The sequence below is a fragment of the Phyllobates terribilis genome, unplaced genomic scaffold (assembly GCF_046119375.1).
Source record: "Phyllobates terribilis strain yellow unplaced genomic scaffold, ASM4611937v1 Scaffold_2__4_contigs__length_985480577, whole genome shotgun sequence".
Taxonomy (NCBI): Eukaryota; Metazoa; Chordata; class Amphibia; order Anura; family Dendrobatidae; genus Phyllobates; species Phyllobates terribilis.
In genome coordinates this window covers 710,077,123-710,100,280 of record NW_027362762.1, presented here as the reverse complement: position 1 = coordinate 710,100,280, position 23,158 = coordinate 710,077,123, and the positions used below count along the sequence as shown (strand labels likewise).

Genomic DNA, 23,158 nt, shown 5'->3' with positions numbered 1-23,158 from the left:
ATATTGGTCGCACACCTCCGTAAAAAGCCTTTAGCTCTGATTGCCTTCTTCAAATATACTTTTCCTTGGAGACTTTTGTCCATTGTACTTAGTGCTCAGTTAGACATTGGTGATTTACATTAAAAAGCTTGCATTCAACTCTGATCAAAATCAGACTTCTCTCTGTGCTTAGGTGTGGACCACTTGATCCACAAAAATACCTGGACATGTGAACAGCCCCATTGACTGTGATAGGAACATGGTATGGTCTCTCTGTGAAAAACACAGATAGGACTCATAAATGAAAAACTGACATCTGAATGAGGCTTTACATGCATTGAGTATCACTATAGAGAGGAAGGGGTGGAGGAGCACACAGACCAGACTCTTTAAATTGAAAGTTGCAACCATAGTCAGACACAGTTGGTGTAGGAAGAGCAGCTCTGGAGCTCAAACTGCTGCTCTAACAAGTTAAGTGCTGTACACACGAATCTTCCATGAGTTGCCTGTTTTGTTTTGGCCCCAGTGTTCACTGCCAGCTAAACAGACTGATAGTTATAGGAGCCGTTCTGTACTTTGGCTATGAATTAAAGGTCCATCTACAATGCCTGATAAATTGTGAATGGCCATTTATTATACCAAAACACTATTAAAATTGTACGTAAACTCCAGCAAAATATTTTGGCTCTGTGCATTTTTGAAAATTTGTCAAAGGGTAAGTTAAAAAGAATCCATCAGCAGGTTTTTGTTATGGAATCTGAGAGCAACATGATGTAGGGACAGAGACCCTGATTCCAGAGATGTATCACTTACTGGACTGTTTGGTATAGTTTTGATATAATCTCTGTTTTCTCTGCTGTTGATGTATAACCCCGCCCACACTACTGATTGGTATCTTCCTGTGTATTGTCAGCAAGCTGCCAATTAGTGGTGGGGGCGGTATTCTACAGATTAGCTAGACTGACTCGCACGGGACACCTATTCCTGTAGTGATAATCTATTGCTGATAAAACACTGATTGTATTAAAAGTACATCACAGCCAAAAGCACTGATTGTATTAAAAGTACATCACAGCCTAACAAGTGATACATCCCAGGAATCAGTCTCTCTAGCTCTACATCATGCTGCTCTCAGGTTACATAGCAATAACCTGTTATTAGATTCCCATTAACTATAAAATATAAATAAGAAAAAAACATTACTTGCCACTTAAATTTCATATCCTTGTGGCTCTGGTGGTCCTTGCCGGTACAGGAAGTGGTAGGGGATCCAAGGATTTTGTATTGTCTATTTCTTTTTTAAGATTACAGGGGCATTTGAAGTACATTAATGCCCATTACATAGATGATGAAATTCATCTCATCAGACTTTTTTTTACCTTGCATAGTTTGTGGTAGTGATATTCTTCCTGTTACATTTCATGGCCTAGTTCTGTATATCTTCATGTGAAATCATGGCATACAGTAGGGGCCCTTTAAATTGTGGATGCTTAATTATGGCTCTGCACTATTCAGTTTATAGTAACTATCCAATGTAGTCCTAAAATGCTGTCATTTTGCTATCAGACGTATCCAAGTATCCAGCTAGAACTTACAACTTGAGCCTTGTACTGTTTATGCCTGCTAAGGGCTCTACAATTCCCTGCCCACCCAGTGACATAGGTACAGTGCCAGCTTAGTAACACTGAAAATGAATTCTATTCCCCTTCAGACTTTTGCTATTCCTTCAAGACTTTGCAAAAACTTGTCTGTTTTTTATATTCCCTCTTACTACATAATTCATTGCCCTAGTTTCACGGAAAAGATCTCTCTCAAATGAGGATTTCTTGAACTTTTTCTTCTTTGGTTTTTCATCTTGGCCCCTGATTTTCATCGTCCCTGTGGACACAATTCTTTGTGTGAAGTTTTATTTTTGTTTTAACTTGCTGTTGAATAGTCCAGACCAGGCATTGGTGATCCGTACGGTGATCTGTATGTTTGATTTTTTTGCTTTCTCATTTAAGGTACAACTCGGTCGCCCAGAGATGGAGAGGTCCCTGGTGTGGATTATAATTTTATCACTGTGGATCAATTTAAAGTCTTAGAAGATAGTGGTGTGCTGCTGGAGAGTGGAACCTATGATGGTAAGTGTATGCTATGCAAACCTTTTCATGCCATGTAAGTGTATGTTCATTGCCTTCAAGACTCCCCTTTTTGTGACCAAATAAATTTAAAGAGGCATTCCTTAGTAAGTGATTGCATATTGCTAATATATGCCCTGTTGGATGGAGCAATGGCCACCACTTCATTCAATGTCTATAAATCTACCGTAGATAGGTGAGCATTGTACTTGGCTATCCCTGATAGACAGTGAATGGAAGAGTAATGCATGCTGGAATTGCACATGTCCGGCCAACTCTCCATTACAGAGGGAAATGTTTTCGGATTTGGTGCTAATTCCAGTTTTGGATAGGTGATAACTTACTGAGAATGCTCCTGACGAAGAGGCGAAACGCGCGTCGTGGTGTCTGTTTAGATGCTCCCTGTCAGCTTACCTCATTATGTCTTCAGATATCTACTTTACTACTGATTGACTGCCATTGTGATTATGGGAATTCCCAGCGTGATGTTCCCAATGTGGAGTAGATGGTCTTTGTGAGCAGGGTTATTCTACTAGGAGCTACTTGTTTTTTTTTGAGAGTGTAAATTATATATTTTCTTGTGGCGTTTGTCTTATATTTATTATTGAGAGTTTATGGAGTGCTCATCCGGGTTGTGAACTGTGCATATGTGCTGCCATCACATGAACAGGACATACTATCTGAACTTTCCGATTTAATGATAATGAAAAATCAATATAAAATATGGTAGAACTTGTACAAACAATAGCATTTATGTGCTTAATCTGTAGTACCCCCTTTAAATAGTAGAATGCCTAGTTGTGCATTTCATGGTGAAAATCTGATCGAAGGTGATCAGGTAAACGAAGGAGTGGAACTGTGCCTTGGATTGAGTTGCCTCTTAAGTAACAGCTGTCTGTACAGTTTTGGAAATTATGGGCATGTGGCCCCAGGGGGATAAATAATAGCTTGTATGGAACAAGGAACAATGGATAGGATTAGAGGCCCTGTGACCCATCTGCATCTCAAGCTGTAGCTCAAAGGTGATTGAAGAGGATTTAGAAGTAGCCGAGATGATGCTGAGAGGTCAGAAATGTAATTATGAGTCACATCCACTTTACCCATGAAGTAATCAGCCATGACCTGTTGCTAGTGAACAGGATAAAAAGGATGCTCATTGTGGATCCAGCCGGGGGAATGAGTTAGACGGGACAGGCAATAGCAATTGGATTTGCTCCTGTTAAGTGTAGTGTTTTTGTGTAGTTTTGTAATCGACAAAGGAGACTTTCAACAGAAGGGAGGGGAATCAACTGAGACAACAGGGTTTGTTCTAGTAATGTTTAAAGCTATTTGTACGGGTAAACTAAAATCTTGTGTGGGCGTTTAGATAAGGTCAGAAGTTTGAGGGATTTGCTCTGCAATCATCGCTTTTCCATCCACCGCACAACAAATAGATTTGTGAGAGCCACACAAGCTGGAGACGCTGGATGCATTATTTCTCTCCAATATTGCAGTGAACTGGAGAAAACAAACCGCGTGATCATTGCTATATTCCCAGGGTGTTAGTATGGCCTAGTTCAGATGTGCACTGTTGAGATTTTGAGTGATTTTTCTGTATCTTAAACAGGTTATTGTAGAACGAATCTTGGCACTAAAAAAAGGTTTAACATTTAATATCTAAAACCTTGCATGCCTTAATGTACATTTTTGATATCCATTAAAAGATTATTCCTCAAATGGTCTTATAGTAATGAACACTAGTGTTGAGCGAGTATGTTCTATTAACCCTTTCGCTGAGTATGCTCGGGCGAGCACCGAGTATTTAGAGCTGCTTGGTGATATAGTTGAATCACTCCCGTGTGCATGATTTGCGACTGTTTGACAGCTTTATTACATGGGAGGAATGTCTATTTCTTACACATTCCTCACATGTAATAAAGCTGCCAAACAGTTGCAAATCATGCACACGGGAGTGATTCATTGAACACAAATCTGCCTGTCTGTCTGTATATATTTGTGCCAATATAACTTTTTTTTTTTAACCTGCCCCCTATTTACACATATCACCACCCTAAAGCCCCCGTCTCACATAGCGAGATCGCTAGCGAGATCGCTGTTGTGTCACGGTTTTGGTGACTCAACAGCGACCTCACCACCGATGTCGCTATGTGTGACACTTTGCAACAATCAGGCCCCTGCTGTGAGGTCGCTGATCGCTGCAAAGTGTACTGGACCATTTTTTGGTCGTTGCTCTCCCGCTGGTCAGCACACATCGCTGTGTGTGACCAGCGGGACCAGCGATCAGGCTGGTAACTATGGTAAACATCGGGTTACTAGGGTCACACGCGCACCTAGTAACCCGCTGTTTATCATGGTTACGAGCCTGCTAAAGTGAGCTTTAACCTCCCGCTCACTGTAGCAGAGTGGTAACCATGATAAACAGCGGGTTACTAGGTGCGCGTGTGCCCCTAGTAACCTGATGTTTACCATAGTTACCAGCCTGCTCCTGCTGATCGTTGATGAACCAGCCAGCCTGCTCCCCTGATCGTTGATGAGCCTGCCTGTTTGACAGCTCACCAGCGACCACATAGCGACGCAGCAACGATCCCTGACAGGTCGTATCGTTGTCGGGATCGTTGCAGCGTCGCTAAGTGTGACGGGGCCTTAATAATGTTCGTCGTAGCTCTATTTACCCCCCGTTATCATTGTAACCGTCCTGGAGTAGTTGTAGCTCATGGTCATCCATACACAGAACAGAATCTCAGCTGGCATCCTGCCAACATAGCTCTGTTCTGTAATGTGGCTATAATGAAAGGGTTAACAATTCATTCTCGCTCATCACTAATAAGGAGCTGCTTCTGTGAGGAATGATGTCATGCAGAGGGGCAGAGCTTCTTTCATTACACTGCTGAGAGCTCATACGAGGACGCAATGGTGAGTGTGCCTTAATGCTGGTAACGAAGAGGAGCAATATTCTGCAGGATGGGCTCTATGCAGTGGATTGAGAGGCGAGATATATTTCAGAAGGGGGCTCTGTTTACCAGGGGCAGAGAGGAGATTTATTGTAGGAGTGGCCTGAAAGAAGAGATTTACTACACGATGGGGCTGTATATAGAGGGGTAGAAAGGAAATATGTGCTACAGAATGGGGCTTTGTACACAAATGTTGAGATTAGTTGAGCTGTGTTTGATACCTGCTGTGTCGAGACTAATGATGTGAAACTGCGAATATCACTTTATTGATGCATATGACAGAGGATAACTTCTGACATGTGCATCAACAGAGCAGCATTTGCAGTTTCACATCACTGTTCTCTCAGCAGCAGGCAGTAAACACAACTCTGCTATTCTATTGTGGAGAAGTGCAGGAGAGTTGAGCTGTACACAAGCAGCTATACTGATGTAGATGGTAGCAGATAAAATCGGCTAGGTAAGGTACTGCACAAACGCATAAAGTAGAGGTTGGGAAGGGTCTGCACCACTGAGCACATATTTTCTGAACCTTCTCGGCGTCGGTACTTAAACCTCTGCTGCCGCGAGGAAATGAACTTTATTCTTCCCGGCAGAGTTCGTGTTTCAGTCGCGTAGTTTTCGCCAGCACGGGTTCAGTCACTGTTCTCTGTATAGAAACCGCAACGCTGCCAGGGGGAATAAAGTAAATTTCCTCCCGGCAGCGAGAGTCTAAGTGCGGGCGCCGGGCAAGTTCAGAACGCTATTAACCTGCAGATTAACCCCATATCTGCAGGGTAATAGCGTTTTTTTTCACGTGACCTCTTCCCTTTAAAGGGAATGTGTAATGCTTCTAATATTAGTTTCATTATTTGGAGTTAAAGGCTTGTGCAAGATGAGAAAAATGTAAGCAAAATACTTCAGGAATCATGTTCTACCTTGTGTTATCTTGCCAAATATTTCTAATTTTAAACATTGAAAAAAAATGAACTGTATGAATTTGTTTACTGGTTGCTTTTAATTGCCGAAGAGAAAATTCTAGTATCCAAGATTCCTAAATTAATCTCCTAAAATCTATGTGCATGTTTGCAGTTACCTAATTTCCACAGAGATAATGTCCCGCTCTTGGTGCCAAGTCTTGGATTGCATTCACTTACTGCTCTTTTTTTTTTTTTTTTTTTTTTTTATGGGATTTTTTTTATTACGTTTGTAAATACTGGAAGTTTAATATAGTGAAAGACTGATGAAAATAAGACCTTTTTTGCCAGTCAAACCACTTGGAAGCTGCACACTTTGGCATATATCTAAATATCAATATCTGGATTGGTTTGAATGTTCTTGTGCGCGATAGAAAAAAAGTGAAGTAATTTTTGATTATTGCATTCACATGCCATAAGTAAAGAAAAAGAAATGATTGTGCATATTTATGATATTCTTTTGCTTTCTCAGTAAGAGTCTAACTACTACCAATCCTCAGAATAAGGGGCACAGTTACCAGTTAGTTATTAATCCATTGGTTTCCTGTGCATAATTCTAAATACAGCTGCCGTTCCAGCGCCAACGTTCCGACTCTGCCTTCGGTCTCTTCCATTGCTTTCCTGTGCATTTTATTATTTTTTTAAATGCAAGGTAAAACAAAACAAAAAATAAAACCGAAATCTCCTTTAATCAGTCGTAAAGATTTATTAAAAATCCGAACATAAATGTACTTAAAGGAAAGGTTTTTTTTATGTCCTATGTGTAGAAAATCAAAGGCTTATAATATGCCCTTGTGCCATTGTCATTCGGTAATCCCCTTTTCCAATCTTTGAAATCCCATGTTTACTTGTACTGCTAAGGAATTAAAGGTATGACAGTATTTGATCCTTTTCTTGGCCAATTCCTTCTTTGGATCAAAACTGGACATTAAGGATGACTTATGGCAACCTGACGTAGAATTTCAGAACACTTGTTCAGGATCCCCTAGGAAATGTCATGTAGTTGACCTTTCTGGTACATAATGTTAAACCATACAGTACAGACCAAAAGTTTGGACACACCTTCTCATTTAAAGATTTTTCTGTATTTTCATGACTATGAAAATTGTACGTTCACACTGAAGGCATCAAAACTATGAATTAACACATGTGGAATTATATGCTTAACAAAAAAGTGTGAAGCAACTGAAAATATGTCTTATATTCTAGGTTCTTCAAAGTAGCCACCTTTTGCTTTGATGACTGCTTTGCACATTGTTGGCATTCTCTTGATGAGCTTCAAGAGGTAGTCACCGGAAATGGTCTTCCAACAATCTTGAAGGAGTTCCCAGAGATGCTTAGCACTTGTTGGCCCTTTTGCCTTCACTCTGCATTGGGTCCAGGTCTGGTGACTGTGGAGGCCAGGTCATCTGGCGTAGCACCCTATCACTCTCCCTCTTGGTCAAATAGCCCTTACACAGCCTGGAGGTGTGTTTGGGGTCATTGTCCTGTTGAAAAATAAATAATGGTCCAACTAAACGCAAACCGGATAGAATAGCATGCTGCTGCGAGATGCTGTGGTAGCCATGCTGGTTCAGTATGCCTTCAATTTTGAATAAATCTTCAACAGTGTCACCAGCAAAGCACCCCCACACCATCACACCTCCTCCTCCATGCTTCACGGTGGGAACCAGGCATGTAGAGTCCATCCGTTCACCTTTTCTGCGTCGCACAAAGACACGGTGGTTGGAACCAAAGATCTCAAATTTGGACTCATCAGACCAAAGCACAGATTTCCACTGGTCTAATGTCCATTCCTTGTGTTCTTTAGCCCAAACAAGTCTCTTCTGGTTGTTGCCTGTCCTTAGCAGTGGTTTCCTAGCAGCTATTTTACCATGAAAGCCTGCTGCACAAAGTCTCCTCTTAACAGTTGTTGAAGAGATGTGTCTGCTGCTAGAACTGTGTGTGGCATTGACCTGGTCTCTAATCTGAGCTGCTGTTAACCTGCGATTTCTGAGGCTGGTGACTCGGATAAACTTATCCTCAGAAGCAGAGGTGTCTCTTGGTCTTCCTTTCCTGGGGCGGTCCTCATGTGAGCCAGTTTCTTTGTAGCGCTTGATGGTTTTTGCAACTGCACTTGGGGACACATTCAAAGTTTTCCCAATTTTTCGCACTGACTGACCTTCATTTCTTAAAGTAATGATGGCCACTCGTTTTTCTTTACTTAGCTGCTTTTTTCTTGCCATAATACAAATTCTAACAGTCTATTCAGTAGGACTATCAGCTGTGTATCCACCAGACTTCTACACAACACAACTTATGATCCCAACCCCATTTATAAGGCAAGAAATCCCACTTATTAAGCCTGACAGGGCACACCTGTGAAGTGAAAACCATTTCCGGTGACTACCTCTTGAAGCTCTTCTAGAGAATGCCAAGAGTGTGCAAAGCCGTCATCAAAGCAAAAGGTGGCTACTTTGAAGAACCTAGAATATAAGACATTTTTTCAGTTGTTTCACACTTTCTTGTTAAGTATATAATTCCACATGTGTTAATTCATAGTTTTGATGCCTTCAGTGTGAATGTACAATTTTTAAAGTCATGAAAATACAGAAAAATCTTTAAATGAGAAGGTGTGTCCAAACTTTTGGTCTGTACTGTAAGTAGCAGGGGTGCATTAAGGGTGGCCAGGGCACAGAGCAATTTAGGGTGTGTGGGTCTCCTACCATCCGGGTTTATCATGTGATATGTCACATAATGTTTTGGGAGGTCGTTTGATGAACACAAAGGTGCTCAATTCATTTGGTGAGGTTTTTACCTCCTTATTTGTAAGCTAAAACCTGGAGTGGAAAAGTATAATAGAAACAAGTCACCACTTCTGTATTTATCACCCACTCCTGGTTTTGGCTTCAAATTCTGAGGTAAAAAACTCACCAAATACTCAATGTGTGCACATGGCCTTACATGTCCGTCCCCCAAGGGCTGGCAAATTTTAACCTGGGGGGCAGACACACAGCAGTGGCCCATGAGCGGCTCATCCTACGGGCTCATTCGGGCATCAGTGATTTTTCATCAGTGGAGTGGAACATACAGAGAAAAACTCTAATTTTAAGTTTGACACCTGTTCTGTGTTTTGGACATACACTGGCAATCCCCGCATGTTTTGTGGCTGTCTAACAGCCGTGAGACATGCTTCCGTGGGGCCTCGAATATGTCACGTGAGCACCCGCGATACTCTGTACAAACTCGAGTAACGAGCACTTGCGCTCACCACTAGTGGTTACCTTCCTTAAAAAAAAGAAAAAAAACAAGGAAAAACGCTCAAAGTGGTATTAAAGGGGTATTCCTATCTCCAAGATCCTATCCCAATTTGTAGTGGGTGTAATAATAAGAATATTAGCAAGTACCTCCAAATAGAAATGTAATATATTTTTTCCGATTCGCTATGTCTCTTTCCTCATGTGCAGGGCATTGCAGGACCTTAGGTATCCATGGTTATGACCACTGACACAGTGACAGTTAGCTAGTTGTTAGTGGTCGTAACCATGGATGCCTAAGGTCCTGCAATGCCCTACACACGGGGTAAGCGACATAGCGAATCAGAAAAAATATACTACATTTTTAATTGGAGGTATTTGCTAATATTATTATTATTATTATTACACCTACTACATATTGGGATAGGGATCTTGGAGATGGGAATACCCCTTTAAGCTCCTCAAAATGGTATAAAAATGTCAGTTCACTAGTCAAAAAACGCCAAACCCTCATCCAGCTCCTCTGACAGGAAAATCAAACATTACAGTCTCAGAAAATGTTGATATTATTATTTTATTATTATTTTGATTTTTTTTACAGATTTCAATTTTTTTTTTTTACTGCTCAAATAAAAAAAAAAAAAAGAACTATCCAAGTTTGGTATCACAGAGTAAGCATACTCACCTGGAGAATCATGATTTCAGGTCATTTTTACTACACACTGAACGCTGTAAAAACAACCCCCCCCCCCCAATCAAGAATCGCGGAATTGTGTTTTTTTTCACCATTTCAAACATGGTAAAAAAAATTCCCATTTTTCAGATCACTATATGTTAAAAATGAATAGTGTTATACAAAACTGCAACGTGTTCTGCTAAAAAAAAAAAAAGCCGTCATGTGGAGATGGAAAAATAAAAAAAAGTGGCTCTTAGAATAAGGGGAGGAAAAAATCTTTCCAGCATTCTGAAGGACGTTCAGGGACATGTTTAATGCGACACTGGGTGTTGTAACGAACCACCTTTTCCTTTCTCCAGTAACTACACCAGTTGGGTCCAGGTTCATGTGGATGGCAGGGTGAGGGCGGCCGAGAATGTCTACTCCCCATTTTTACCAGATATTCTGCTCAATATAAAATCCCTCACTGCACCTGATGTCCATATAAGTAATTTAGACACTAGTGTTGAGCGAGTATGGTCTATTAACCGTTTCGCCGAGTATGCTCGGGCCGAGCTCCAAGTATTTATAGCTGCTCGGTGATATGGTTGAATCGCTCCCGTGTGCATGATTTGCAACTGTTTGACAGCTTTATTACATGTGAGGAATGTGTAAGAAATAGACATTCCTCACATGTAATAAAACTGTCCAACAGTCGCAAATCATGCACACGGGAGTCGGCCCGAGCATACTCGGACAGAACATACTCACTCAACCCTATTAGACACCTTTTTAGAAGTGCTCTACATACCCAAAACATCCCCCCTCACCTCACTAATTATGTCTTAATTCCACCTGCCTCCAACCTTCATTTTATCCAGAATGGCAGAACTATCGGTGGCCACATGTCCTGCTCATCTGAGAGGCAGGGAGAGAGTCCTGAATTCATCAGCTTTCTCCCTGTGCGTCAGTACTAGAGGACATGATGAGGAGCTACCATAAACCGTCCCCTGTAGTCACTGTCTCCTGCTAGAACCAAAATAATAATCTTGTAGTTATGTTATCCTTTAATGGCTAACAAAAATAAAATAAGTGATGTTACAAAGCATGCTTTTGAGACTTCTTAGGTCTCTTCATCAGGCATGTTGCATTCTATACCATGCCTGATGAAGAGACCTAAGCAGTCTCGAAAGCTTGCTTCGTAACATCACTTATGATACATTTTAATGGCTAACAAAAATAAAATAATTACAAGATTATTATTTGGTTTCTCCCACTGACTAACACTGTATCAAAACCTTTTTTTTTCTATCGTCTCCTGCTAGTAGCGGCCTGCGCAGGCACTGAAACTGCTTGTCAGCAGCAATACACGTCACCTATGGAACCAGCCTATTACTCACCGCAGGCTCTCTGCCTGCTCTACCACTACCAGCACTCACAAGTTATTCTTAGAGCACGGCTCACCGATCACTGCTCTGCAGGTGTCCACTTACTGAACTGTGGTGACTGCTCTTCCAACTCCTCAGGGGCGGCGGTTAACGGCATCCCCCACTCTCTTCAGCAGGCGTGCACATAGATTCAGCCAGGAGACAAGATGCAGTGCGGCAAAGCATCAAGCGGCCCCGAACAGCCTGCAGGAGACCAGCCCAGGGGGCAAAGGCGTCTCAGCCCATCCCGCCCTGTGACCTCCCAATTACTTTTAGTTACTTGTCTTCCCCCCAATTCATTATATTTCTATACTCCTCATGTCATGTCTTTTTTTCTCGCCCCCACCCTCCCTTCCCCAATTCATTATAATATAATTTACGATTCGACTATCGGCGGAACACAGCTACAGTACCACTCCATGCAATCGATAAGCACCACTCCATGTGGTTAATAAGCACCACTGATGGTGGCGCAAAATTATGATGAACGCAATCTGGCCTTGAGACCTGGGCTGTAGCCCACATTGCCCTCATTATGAACTGCCCCAGATCTGGATTTCCAGATACTCAATTACTTTAATACATTTTATTTAATGATTTATCAAATCGAGAAGTGACCACATCATGTGGTTATTTTTTTATAGCTTCATAACCCTATGAAAGACTTGAGTGTAGATTGAGTTGATATTTTTCTAAACTTACCTCCATCTACACCTTTACAAATTTCTATTACAGAAATTGTCAAAAGCTTTTCTATTTTTTTATTCACCACTAGAAACTTTTAATTACATGGCTCACACTTGCTAAATAGTCTTTACTGTGACGTGGATTGTAGTGCAATTCTGACATTCATTAGAGGCTGAGAAGATTGGCTCATTGTAGTACCGGTATATTATATAAGATGTGCCCGGGTAGAAGGGTCCTGAAGGATAACAGACATTTTTTATGTTGCATTCTATACATGTTACCGAGGAAGGTGTAGCAATGAAGAAGCTCGGCTTCAAGGATCAGTTCTACAGAAAGGTCTTTCACATCCTTTGTAACGTACTACTCCCATTATCTTTCATTCTTTTATTGTGTACGTTGGGTCTTCAAGCGATTACAGTATAGCTTTTTGATCATGTAAAGCACTGTTCTTTTGCTGGAATCAGTAAGCTTAGCATCATCCACCTACCAAGCAAAATCCTAAGCTAAAAGGAAATCTGTCTATGGGGAAAAAACTATACCGTATTGTTACTAGATGTATGTTACTATAACACATCACTTTTGGTTAGGAAACAGGGAAAATGGTCATGCTTAAGGATTTGACCAACTTTAACAATAACCAATTTATGATGGCTTGATGACTGAGTCAGAGAATTGGTAAAACGAAAGGTCTTATGGGGTGTTACTGGCATGAAGTGGTTTATACCATAAGTTGTCCAAGGATGGACAACCAGTGAATCATCTATGGATGTTCAAGGCTCACTGATGAACTTGAGGAGCAAAGGATATCCCATCTGGTTCGATAAATAATAGTTTTATTTCTATATTGCCAACATATTCCATAGCACTTTACAAATTATAGGGGACATGTACAAAACATATCAGACATTACAGAGTAACACATAATTCAACACTTCAACTAAGAAGAGTGAAGGTACTACTTGTAAAAACTTACAATCTATGAGGAAATAGGCATGACACAAAATGTAAAACGTGATTGTAGGGTATGGTCCAGCCATCCTTATAATAATTATGGGTATTCATTTAAAGTTGTATAAGCTGGTTACCAGCCAGTATCTGTATATGTCCAGATGCAAAGTACCACTAAGTGCGTGGAGTGTGTGATGGGAAATTATGGAAAGGACCAGATTCTGAAGAAACCTGTTTGAATGGAAAACTGAAAACATTTATATTAGAGAGATGATGTGATAGACCTATCTAAAGAGAGATGTTTTAAGGGCTCACCTAAAACTGTAGACACTGGAAATTATTTGGATTGTCTGGGGTAGTACATTCCAGAAAACTAGCATAGCATGAGAAAAGCCTTTGAAACGGGAATGGGAGACTCAAATTATGGAGGATGTTAGTCTTGGATTATTAGCAGAATGGAGAGCACAAGTAGAGTTGAGATGAGGGAGGAGAGGTAGGGTGGTGCAGGACTGTGGACAGATTTGTGGGTGAGTGTGAGAAATTTATTTTGTATTCTATAGTGGATGGGCAACCAGTGAATGACTGGCACAGGATTGAGACATCCGTGTAGCAGCTGGACAGAAATGAGTCTGGTTGCTGCATTCGGAATAGATTGGAGAGGGATGAGATTAGGCAGAGAAATGCAGATAAGTAGTAAGTTGCGGTAATAAATCAGAGTGACTGAGTTTTTGCAGTTTCAAAGGTAAGAAAAATGTAGATTCTGGAGATGTTTGTAAGCTTAAGGCTCATGTGACCTGAGCAAGTGAGTGATTGAATATCTGAATAAAGGAAAGATCTGAGTGAAACCTAATCACAAGACAGTGGGCTTTGGAGTTATAGCAGTACCAAACATGAAAATGCAAATTTCAGGTTTAGATAGGTTAGCAGTAAGTACAAACACAGAACGTTCATTTCCGTAAAGATTCAATTTCAGATAAGGAAGACATGATGATAGAGTCAGCGGATAGTCACTGTTATTTTGTAGTAGTGCCGGGGAGATGTTCAGAGAGGAGATGGCACTTAAAGCCACATCTGCTGATTGTTTGTCCAATAGGGGCTATGTAAAGCCAAAAGAGGAGTGGACCTAGGACTAAACCATGAAAAACTTGAACAGTAAGATGAGGAAGAAGATCCAGCAAATGATACAGTGAAGAAGCTGTCATAGAGATAGAAAGAGAACCAAGAGAGCAATATCCTTAAGGCCGATAGAGGGGAGCATACTGAGGAGGTGTTTAATGCTGCAGTGAGATTCAGCAGCATAAGAAGAGAGATGTTACCATTATATTTACCTGTTAGTAGATCTTACAGAATGTAAAAAGCAGAAACCAGATTTCAAAGTAAGTTATCTGAAAGATAGTGGATTAGACGAGAGTAGACTTAGCCTGCAGTGAGTTTAGTTTAGAAAAGGTGGGGTGATTAGAGACAAGTCTGTAATTAGCAGAGCAGTTCTGGTCAAAGAATGTTTTTTTTTTTTCATTAATAGAGTAATAATGGTATGTTTGAAAGAGGAAGAAAAGATACCAGAAAAAAAAGATTTCAATATTTTAGTTAGGCGAGTAGTGATCGCTGGGGAGAGGGACCTGAGGAGGTATGAGGAAATAGTCTCCGCTGCAGGTACCAGTACACAAAAAAGTGAGGAGCCTGATATCTTCTTTCATGACTGGCTCAAAGGTGGAAAATGAACTGATTGAAGTGCGGAGTGGGGGATCCATGCTTTTAAGGATTTGTGTAATAATTCCTTATCCGTATACTGCAAGAAAAAATTTCAGTAAGTGGCCACATCGTCTGTGTTAAGATTGGTAATAGGGTCCTCCACTTTAGGACTGAGGAGGGAGTGAAAAGTTTCAGTAGTTTATGATTTCCTGATACTGAGGCAAGGTGAAGGGCAGAGTTATTTGTTTCAAGCCCAAACATATGGTGGATAAGTCTGTTATGATGTACTAGTCACTATTCATCCATTTCATTCACGATTCTTGTCTTGTATAAACGCTTATCTGACATCCTATGCTAGTCCTGATTTACGATGACATTGTTTATTGTATACGTGATTATGTGCAAGTGTAAATGAACGCTTACATACAAAGACTAAATCGCTCTGGACCAAACTGTAATTTACATATTCCCAATAATTATAGGACCAGGTATAAAATAATGTAACAGATATAAAAACTTGTATGTGAAATATCACTGCATCTTTGAAAATGAAATGCATGAAATATTGGAGAAAGAGGAAAAAAATATTTTATTCAGGGGAAGTGATGCAAGCTCAGAAGTCCATAGTACAGAAATTCATCTTCCAATAGTTCTTCTTATTGATTGGACTCAGGAAGATGTTTAAGTGGATCTGTTCATAGCCTATATCACAAAACATGCACACACAATAATTAAAATACTACTATTAAATTCACAGCAGTACCTCAAAACTTGCATTCCTAGATTGGCATGTTCAGTTCCCCAGAAGTACCGTGTATAAAGTTACTAAAGTCAATGATTTGTTTGCTGAAATATTTTCTAGAATAGCAGACTTCAGGCTAGGCTAACCAATGGGCTGAAAGATGGCCATAAAGATTACATAGACATGGGATGATAGTTGCACAAATGCTGACAATATGGTAATCGATTGTTACATCCAAGCATTTTCAGTCGATTATAGGCCATTACATTATTTCACGCTGGACGTAATAATTTAATAATGCTGGATGAAGGCTAGGTGATCTTTTTGGGAATATTCTGAGCATATTCTGGGCAGGTTATTCTATGAAAGATCATTTGTGGACTGCCAATTGGACAAAAAATGTTAACTTAAGCATGTTCTTTCAAGACGATGATGGTCATTCATCAGGCAACTAAAGCAAAGTTCATTGTTATGTTTTCCCCAACAAATGATCATTTTAGTTCAAATTTATCAGTTTGAGACAGGCTGAATTCACATATCTTTATTAGAGATGAGCGAGTATGCCTCATTAATCCTTTCGGCAAGCACGCTCGGGTGCTCGCCGAGTATTTTGGCGTGCTCGGCGTTTCATTCATTGTCTGTTGGACAGCTGTGACAAATGTGGAGATAGCCTGGCGAACAGGCTATCTCTGCATGTGTCACAGCTGTCTAACAGCCGTGACACTTGCAGGCGTGGCGACAATGAATGAAACGCCAAGCACGCCAAAATACTTGGCGATCACCCAAGCGTGCTCGCCGAAAGGGTTAATGAGGCATACTCGCTCATCGCTAATATTTATGTCAGAATCCAAGTAAGAGCTGCAATGTACAGACTAACAGCAGTTTTCTTCACCGAACTTTACAGCCTCATATGTGACTGAGTTAATTTCGGGTCAGGATATCAGCAGCTGGTCCGTGAATCACAGACCATGACGCACGGATGTGTGAATGCAGCCTAATGTTCATGGAGTTATACAATGGATGTAGGTGCCCATTCAGTTTTAGCTTGCTGTTTCTCTCAACTCCCTAATTATACAATCACGTTTGTAGATTGTATAGAGGGGAATAAGTTGATGCAGTTCTTGGGCATGTTAAGATCCAATATGGTCAATTTTGGTATTGCCCAACGACAGTCATCAGAGGAAGGTCGAGACACACCATAGATATTCATTAGAAATTGAGTTGGATCCGCAGAAATCATCAGGTTTGACTAGCTTTTAAGTTGCACCCAGATGATCACACAGTTCCATGTTTCTTTAAAGAGCATCACAGCCATAAGTGACAATGCTTAGATGAATGTTATCAGATTGGTCACATTTGTTTCTAATATTACATCTACATAAAAGGTCACAAGTGTCAGCTTACCTTTGATTGTGATATGTCTCGGTGGGTTGGTATAGTAACATGGTTAGATCAAATCAGCTTTGCACGATTGCAGTCAGAGTGGAATCTCCTAGTGACCTTTATCCTTGCAGATAAGACAAATGGCAAATCTGCCCTAAGCGGTGTTCATCTCTGCATTAATGCATTAAGCTAGCATAATATGTACTTATGCCTATGTTTGTTCTATTTATGACTATATAGCACCAACATATTCAACAGTGGTGTGCACATAAGAGCATTATTCACATTGGTGCTATAGGAAAGCAAGTGGTAAAGTTGTGGATTGAAGATATGTGTCACCGAGGTGGGTAGCCTTAGTGATATAAGCTCCAAAGATGAGGTTCCAGCAACAGTAGGTTGCTGAGAAGATTTGAATGGGACCAGATTTTGCATCTGGATTTTAGGAGCAACCTGAGGAGCTTGGGTGGAAATGATTGCTCCCATATCGCTAGTCCAGGCTTTCAGGCGCTTTATAAGGCAGCTGAGCAGAATCAGATCTGTCTGTGTGTGGGAGGAGAGAAGGACATTGTTGTGCTGGTCAGTCTTTACCAGTGGGAGAGATTGTGGAATTTATTCTAAACGGGTGAGCCCGTATCTGCTATATAAACTATGTTGTTGTTTTTTCTGTCACACATTTGTGCCGAGAAAAGGCTGTTTTCATTTGTGAGCTGTGATCGTTTGTGAACTCATCAGTGTTTGGTCAGTGTCATCAGTATTTTAAACAGATGGATAAGTAAATAAATTACAAAGCTTCTCTTATCCTTTGCAATGTTAAATACAGACGGCACACAGATGGTACACGGGTGCCATCCATGTGCTCTACGTGTTTTTAACGGATGATTCATAGACTTGTATTTGCACTTTTCATCTGTGATACCGGACGAAACGGACATGTGAAGAGCCCCATAGACCATAATGGGTACATGTTTTATCCTTGAAAAACACGGATAGAACACGTATGTGCAATATTGATGTCTGGATGAGGCTTAAAGAATATAATTATGTGCAGAAATAAGTATCTAATGGGACATATAGCATGAGAAATGATGGTTGTCACTCTTTTAGTAATGGTAATCTATTCTCCTATGTGTCTTATACTTTGTCTTGGGGCCGTTTGATTAGTCAGACAATTGTTGTATTTATATGGGCAACCTGTGATGAACCGCTCCTCGCAGCCCCGCCTGACTTCACTATTACTTCGGATGGATCACGCAGTACTGTCTCCCCACTTTCACCAACGTGACGTTCCGCACCCCCTTGGGATACATAAGGTTAGCTTGGCACAGTTTTACACAGACACCCCCTGTCCACATGGGCTCGGAGAGTGAGAGAGGGTGGCCCACGCAGCCGCTGGCGTTGCACAACGCTCGCTCACAACCCTGACAGGTTGAGAGGCCCCTTTCACTAGCAACAGTGAAACAGAGCTTTGCCAGCCTGGTAGGACTGCCACCAGTTCCTTGTTAGATATAAGCCCGGCCCGTTAACGAGATTATATCAGGCCAGAAACCCGCTCCGGTAGCATGTGAAGTTAAACTGAGTTCACGGACGTGTGGATTTGTGAATCAAGATAAAAAAGCAGCCCAAGGTTAAATTTATCTATTTAATCGCCTTAAGGGTACACTAGACAGAACACTATATAGTCAATGGTTATACATATACTATGGTCAGATATGCAAATAAAGTAGTAGTGCAAAAGGTATAAGCAGATAAAACATGTCAGTTACCGGCTTGATGTTTGGCCTTGTGAGCTGGCCTTCATTGGGGGTGTGGAGTGCCAGCTCTTTCCAACACGTCATATGGTGGCTTTTTTGGCGCCATCGGATCTGGCCAGGCCCCTGTTACGCTTGAAAACCAAACACTGCTTCGTTATCTTGCTTCTGCTAGCCGTCCTACGTATCTCCCCACCCTGGGGTGCTAGAACTGATTGACACCCTAGTAGGCATTTGGCCCATTCCCCGAGATCTCGAAAATGTAACCAGTATACAGCTAGGATGTACGATAACTCCATAATCTCTTTATGACATTCTGACTGGGGAATTTGAATGAAGCAGTTACAGCAGGGTGGAGAGGGGGGGAGGAGGCTCTGGAGGCTGGACCACTTGCTGAGCCAGGTGTTTTGATAGGGTTGATTGGCATGATAGAAGCCTAGATTTTTTTTTTAATGATATAGTGTTTCATTTGTCTATTTTTCATTTTTTTTTGTATTGTTAAATGTTCTTTTATATCATCATACGTCATTTCAATTCATCTTGTATCACCATAGGCAATTTCTATGGCACTCCAAAACCTCCTGCTGAGCCTAGTCCTTTCCAGCCTGATTCAGTGGATGGGGTCCTTTTTGATGGAGACTTTGATACCGAGACTACTCGGAAAAGAACTACTTCTGTCAGTAAAATGCAGCGTACTGATTCTTCACTCCCGGAGGAAGAGGAGGATGAGGAAAGAGAGGCTGTGAATGGCAGTAGTGGAAGTGCAGGTGAGACCAATATTCAACAGAGTGAAGATCCTTGAGTACTATACAGAGCGAATTTTTAATAAATGATTATATTATTAGGCTATTTTACATTATATAGAATTATCTAGTGTGATGAATATTTTATTAAAAATGTATTTTGAAGCATTTCAAATAATCAAAGCTGTAGTAAAATTACAGTATCTTCAAAAAACTTTAAAGTGAGACCTCTTTGAGATGACCACCCAAAATAGGTTTGATACGTGTGTGATCTTCTTAAAAATCTGTCGTACAGAATGTGGTCTGGATAAGGAGGTGATCTTCTCAAAGAGGTGGTCTTTTCTAGAATATAAAGAAAAAAAACATCAGTTCACATCGTTAGTTACGAGATATTGAACAGGTATTTATTTGCCAGGATCTTTTTCATATTGTGCTTATGAATAAGGACATTACTGTCCGATACACGTAAGTTGGTAATATATTGGAGCTCCAGTCTTTATTTCTTGTATTTTTAATGACGTTATTTTTGCCAGATTGCAACTTTTTCACGGTCTTTTGTAGAGGTTTCTTTGTATTGTGAAAACAAAGTAATTGTTGAGACTTAAAGGGGTTGTTTCCTTTTTAGATGTACTCAGGAACGCTGGTTTTGTGATAATCTTGCAGTCTAAACAGGCTGCCAATCACCCCTTGAATGAGTAGAATGCTTATGTTGGATTAAATGATCCTGTGTGCTGCAGAAAAGATCATTGTTCTCACCAGCGCATCATCCTGTGTAAACAGGACACTTGCTCTTCCAAGAACAATGGCAGCCTATGCACACTGAACTATTCCAGGTCATTCAGTGCACATCAGAAGTGCAGTCTGCCTGTGTAAACAAGCTGCTGATCGCTGGTCATTCAGTGCCCCACATTGTGTAGTCTAAACGGACCCTTAGATGGTGTCTCCCTGTTCACGAAGTGTTCATTTAATTGTTTTAGAACGAGACAGACCTGATCCTACAGATTGGGGAAAAACGGTCCCAAGCTACAACCAGACAAACAGTACAATGGACTTCAGGAATTACTTAACTCAAGGTGAAAACTTGGAGCCCCTTCCAAAGAACTGGGAAATGGCCTACACTGATGCAGGAATGATCTACTTCATTGAGTAAGTTAATATCCATACTATAGCACACGGTGTCCTGTTTCAGATTAAGGGAATTCCTGGTGCTGCTTTAGGTCATTGTCCCCATAGCAGTGCTTTTAATATAATTGTTTAAAGTTCTAGAATATTATCTTGAATTCATATATTTTATTTTTCTTATCAGTCATAACACAAAAACCACAACATGGTTAGATCCCAGGCTATGCAAGAAAGCCAAAGCTCCAGAAGACTGTGATGATGGAGGTAATACAAATTGATTATTGCTGTCGGAGTTTGATGTACTGTTCTCATTGGAAAATATAATGATATTTCCTTATTATTTAAGGAAAAAGAGATGGGTTTATTAAAAGCCTTGAATGCCTTAAGAAGGCAGGATCAAAATATTATACACTACTTCTATTAATGAATTTTCATTTATCACAACTGCCATGAATCACCCAAATCCAGGTCTATGCAGGTAGGAGGATGCGTCTGTAATATGGCAGCCTCTGTTTGTTATTTAAAATTTTAAAATAATTCTCAACAGCATTTATAAAAGAAAAAAAATTAAACAAAATATTTCTCTTTTAACCCACTAAATGTAATTATTGCTACAAAAGCACATAAGACAATTTCCTTTAGCATACATTTCTGCTTTCGGGAAAACTTCTTTCCCAAGTGCAGTTTGTTTTAAAAAAAAATAAAATAAATTAGGTTTAATTGCCCTTCCTGGGTCCAGCGCTGAGTCTCGCCTGCAGCTCTCTGTTTCTGTTATTGCCTGCGGCATTAGTGTCTTGTCGACAGCGCTGCAGTCACTCGGTGAGCTCAGTGACTTTGAGCAGCTTTTGTGCCATCAACTCTGCTAGAGCCGCTGAGCTCACTTATTGTTTGCAGCACTATAAACGTGAGTGTCAGCTCTGCGGACAATAACAGACACCGTGAGCATGAGCAGCGGTGGATATTTGGTGCTGCACACAGACAAAGAGGAAAGCACTTTGTTTCTTTATTTAAAACAAACTCTACCAGGGTAGAAAGGTTTTCTGAAAATTGGAAAATCATTTTCATTACAAAATTAAGAAATCATTATTATCTTATAAAATCTCTGCACTAATTGCCGATCTACTCTCATAAAACCTTGTGAGTTTTTAATGGTCACCTCCTTACAAAACCTGGAAATTAGCTTGGAGTGTAATAAAACATGCTTTCCTATTTAACCCACTAGTGACCACCAATACGTCTTTTTACTGACCTGCGATATAAGAGACTAGCATCCCCCGACGGGTGACAATCCAGCAGCTGTCAGCTGTACACTATAGCTGACAACTTGCTGCATCAGCCACGATGGCTATTAAACCCTTTAGATGCTACTGTCAATAGTGACTACAGAATATACATAGTTAACAGAGTGTGGGGGCTCCCTCTTTAAAGGCCCCGTCACACTTAGCGACGCTACAGCGATCCCAACAACGATACGACCTGTCAGGGATCGTTGCTGCGTCGCTATGTGGTCGCTGGTGAGCTGTCAAACAGGCAGGCTCACCAGCGATCAGGGGAGCAGTGACATCGTGGAAAGAATCTTTCCACGATGTCCTGCTCCTGGTTACCAGCCTGCTGAAGCAGGAGCAGGCTGGTAACCATGGTAAACATCGGGTTACTAGGGGCACACACGCACCTAGTAACCCGCTGTTTATCATGGTTACCACTCTGCTACGGTGAGCGGCAGGTTACCGCTCACTTAAGCAGGCTCGTAACCATGATAAACAGCGGGTTACTAAGTGCGTGTTGTGCCCCTAGTAACCCGCTGTTTATCATGGTTACCAGCCTGATCGTTGATCCCGGTGGTCACACACAGCAATGTGTGCTGACCAGCCAGAGGGCAAAGACCAAAAAATGGTCCAAGACATTTTGCAGCGATCAGCGACCTCACAGCAGGGGCCTGATCGCTGCAAAGTGTCACACATAGCGACATCGCTGGTGAGGTCGCTGTTGCATCACCAAAACCGTGACTCAGCAGCGATCGCGCTAGCGATCTCGCTATGTGAGACGGGGGCTTTACTCCATTGGCACCCTGAGATCTCGATTATGTGGTCCTGATGTTTTCCATGGCAGTTCATGGCCAAATAACGGCCTTAGAGTCTTCCGGCTATAGCAACCTGTTCAGAAGTTATCAAAATTTAGGTGGTAAAAATAAAAGTATTCATTCCTGTCATGTCACTTTGCATTAATTCCTGAAAAGCACCTGAAGGGTTAATGAACTACCTGAAAGCAATTTTGAGTATGTTGAGGGGTGCAGTTTTTAAAATGGTATCACTTTTTGGTGGTTTCCAATATATAGGATGCCCCAAATCACTTCAAAACTGAACAGGTCCCTATAAAAATAAGTTTTGTAAATTTCCTTGAAAAAATTAAAAATTACTGCTACATTTTTGAACCTTCTAAAATGCTAACAAAATAAAACAACGCTTTACAAATGGTGCTGATGTAAAGCAGACATGAGGGAAATGTTATTTATTAATGTTTTTGCGTGGATTAAAGGGATAATTATTACAGGTTTGAAAATTGCAATTTTTAAAACATTTTTGTCCAATTTCTGATATGTTTTGTTTTTATTTATAAAAATATGAACTAAAATTTATCATTATCATAAAGTATAATGTGCCACGAAAAAACAATCTTAAAATCACTGTGATTTGCTGAAGCATTCGAGAGTTATTACTGGATAAAGTGACACCTGTCAGATTTTTAAAAAATTGCTCCAGTCACTAAGGGGTT

At 40.7% G+C, this 23,158-nt stretch overlaps 1 protein-coding gene across 2 annotated transcripts in view; it reads left to right on the top strand.

Annotated features, from left to right (window-relative positions):
• MAGI3 (membrane associated guanylate kinase, WW and PDZ domain containing 3) overlaps positions 1 to 23,158 on the top strand; it is a 362,774-nt gene that overhangs the window by 203,149 nt on the left and 136,467 nt on the right. For both annotated transcript variants that reach the window (XM_073667169.1, XM_073667171.1), the window contains exons 3-6: positions 1,983 to 2,102; positions 19,076 to 19,288; positions 20,242 to 20,410; positions 20,571 to 20,650. In XM_073667169.1, the coding sequence (XP_073523270.1) occupies positions 1,983 to 2,102; positions 19,076 to 19,288; positions 20,242 to 20,410; positions 20,571 to 20,650 (582 nt within the window). The remainder of the gene's footprint in view (positions 1 to 1,982; positions 2,103 to 19,075; positions 19,289 to 20,241; positions 20,411 to 20,570; positions 20,651 to 23,158) is intronic.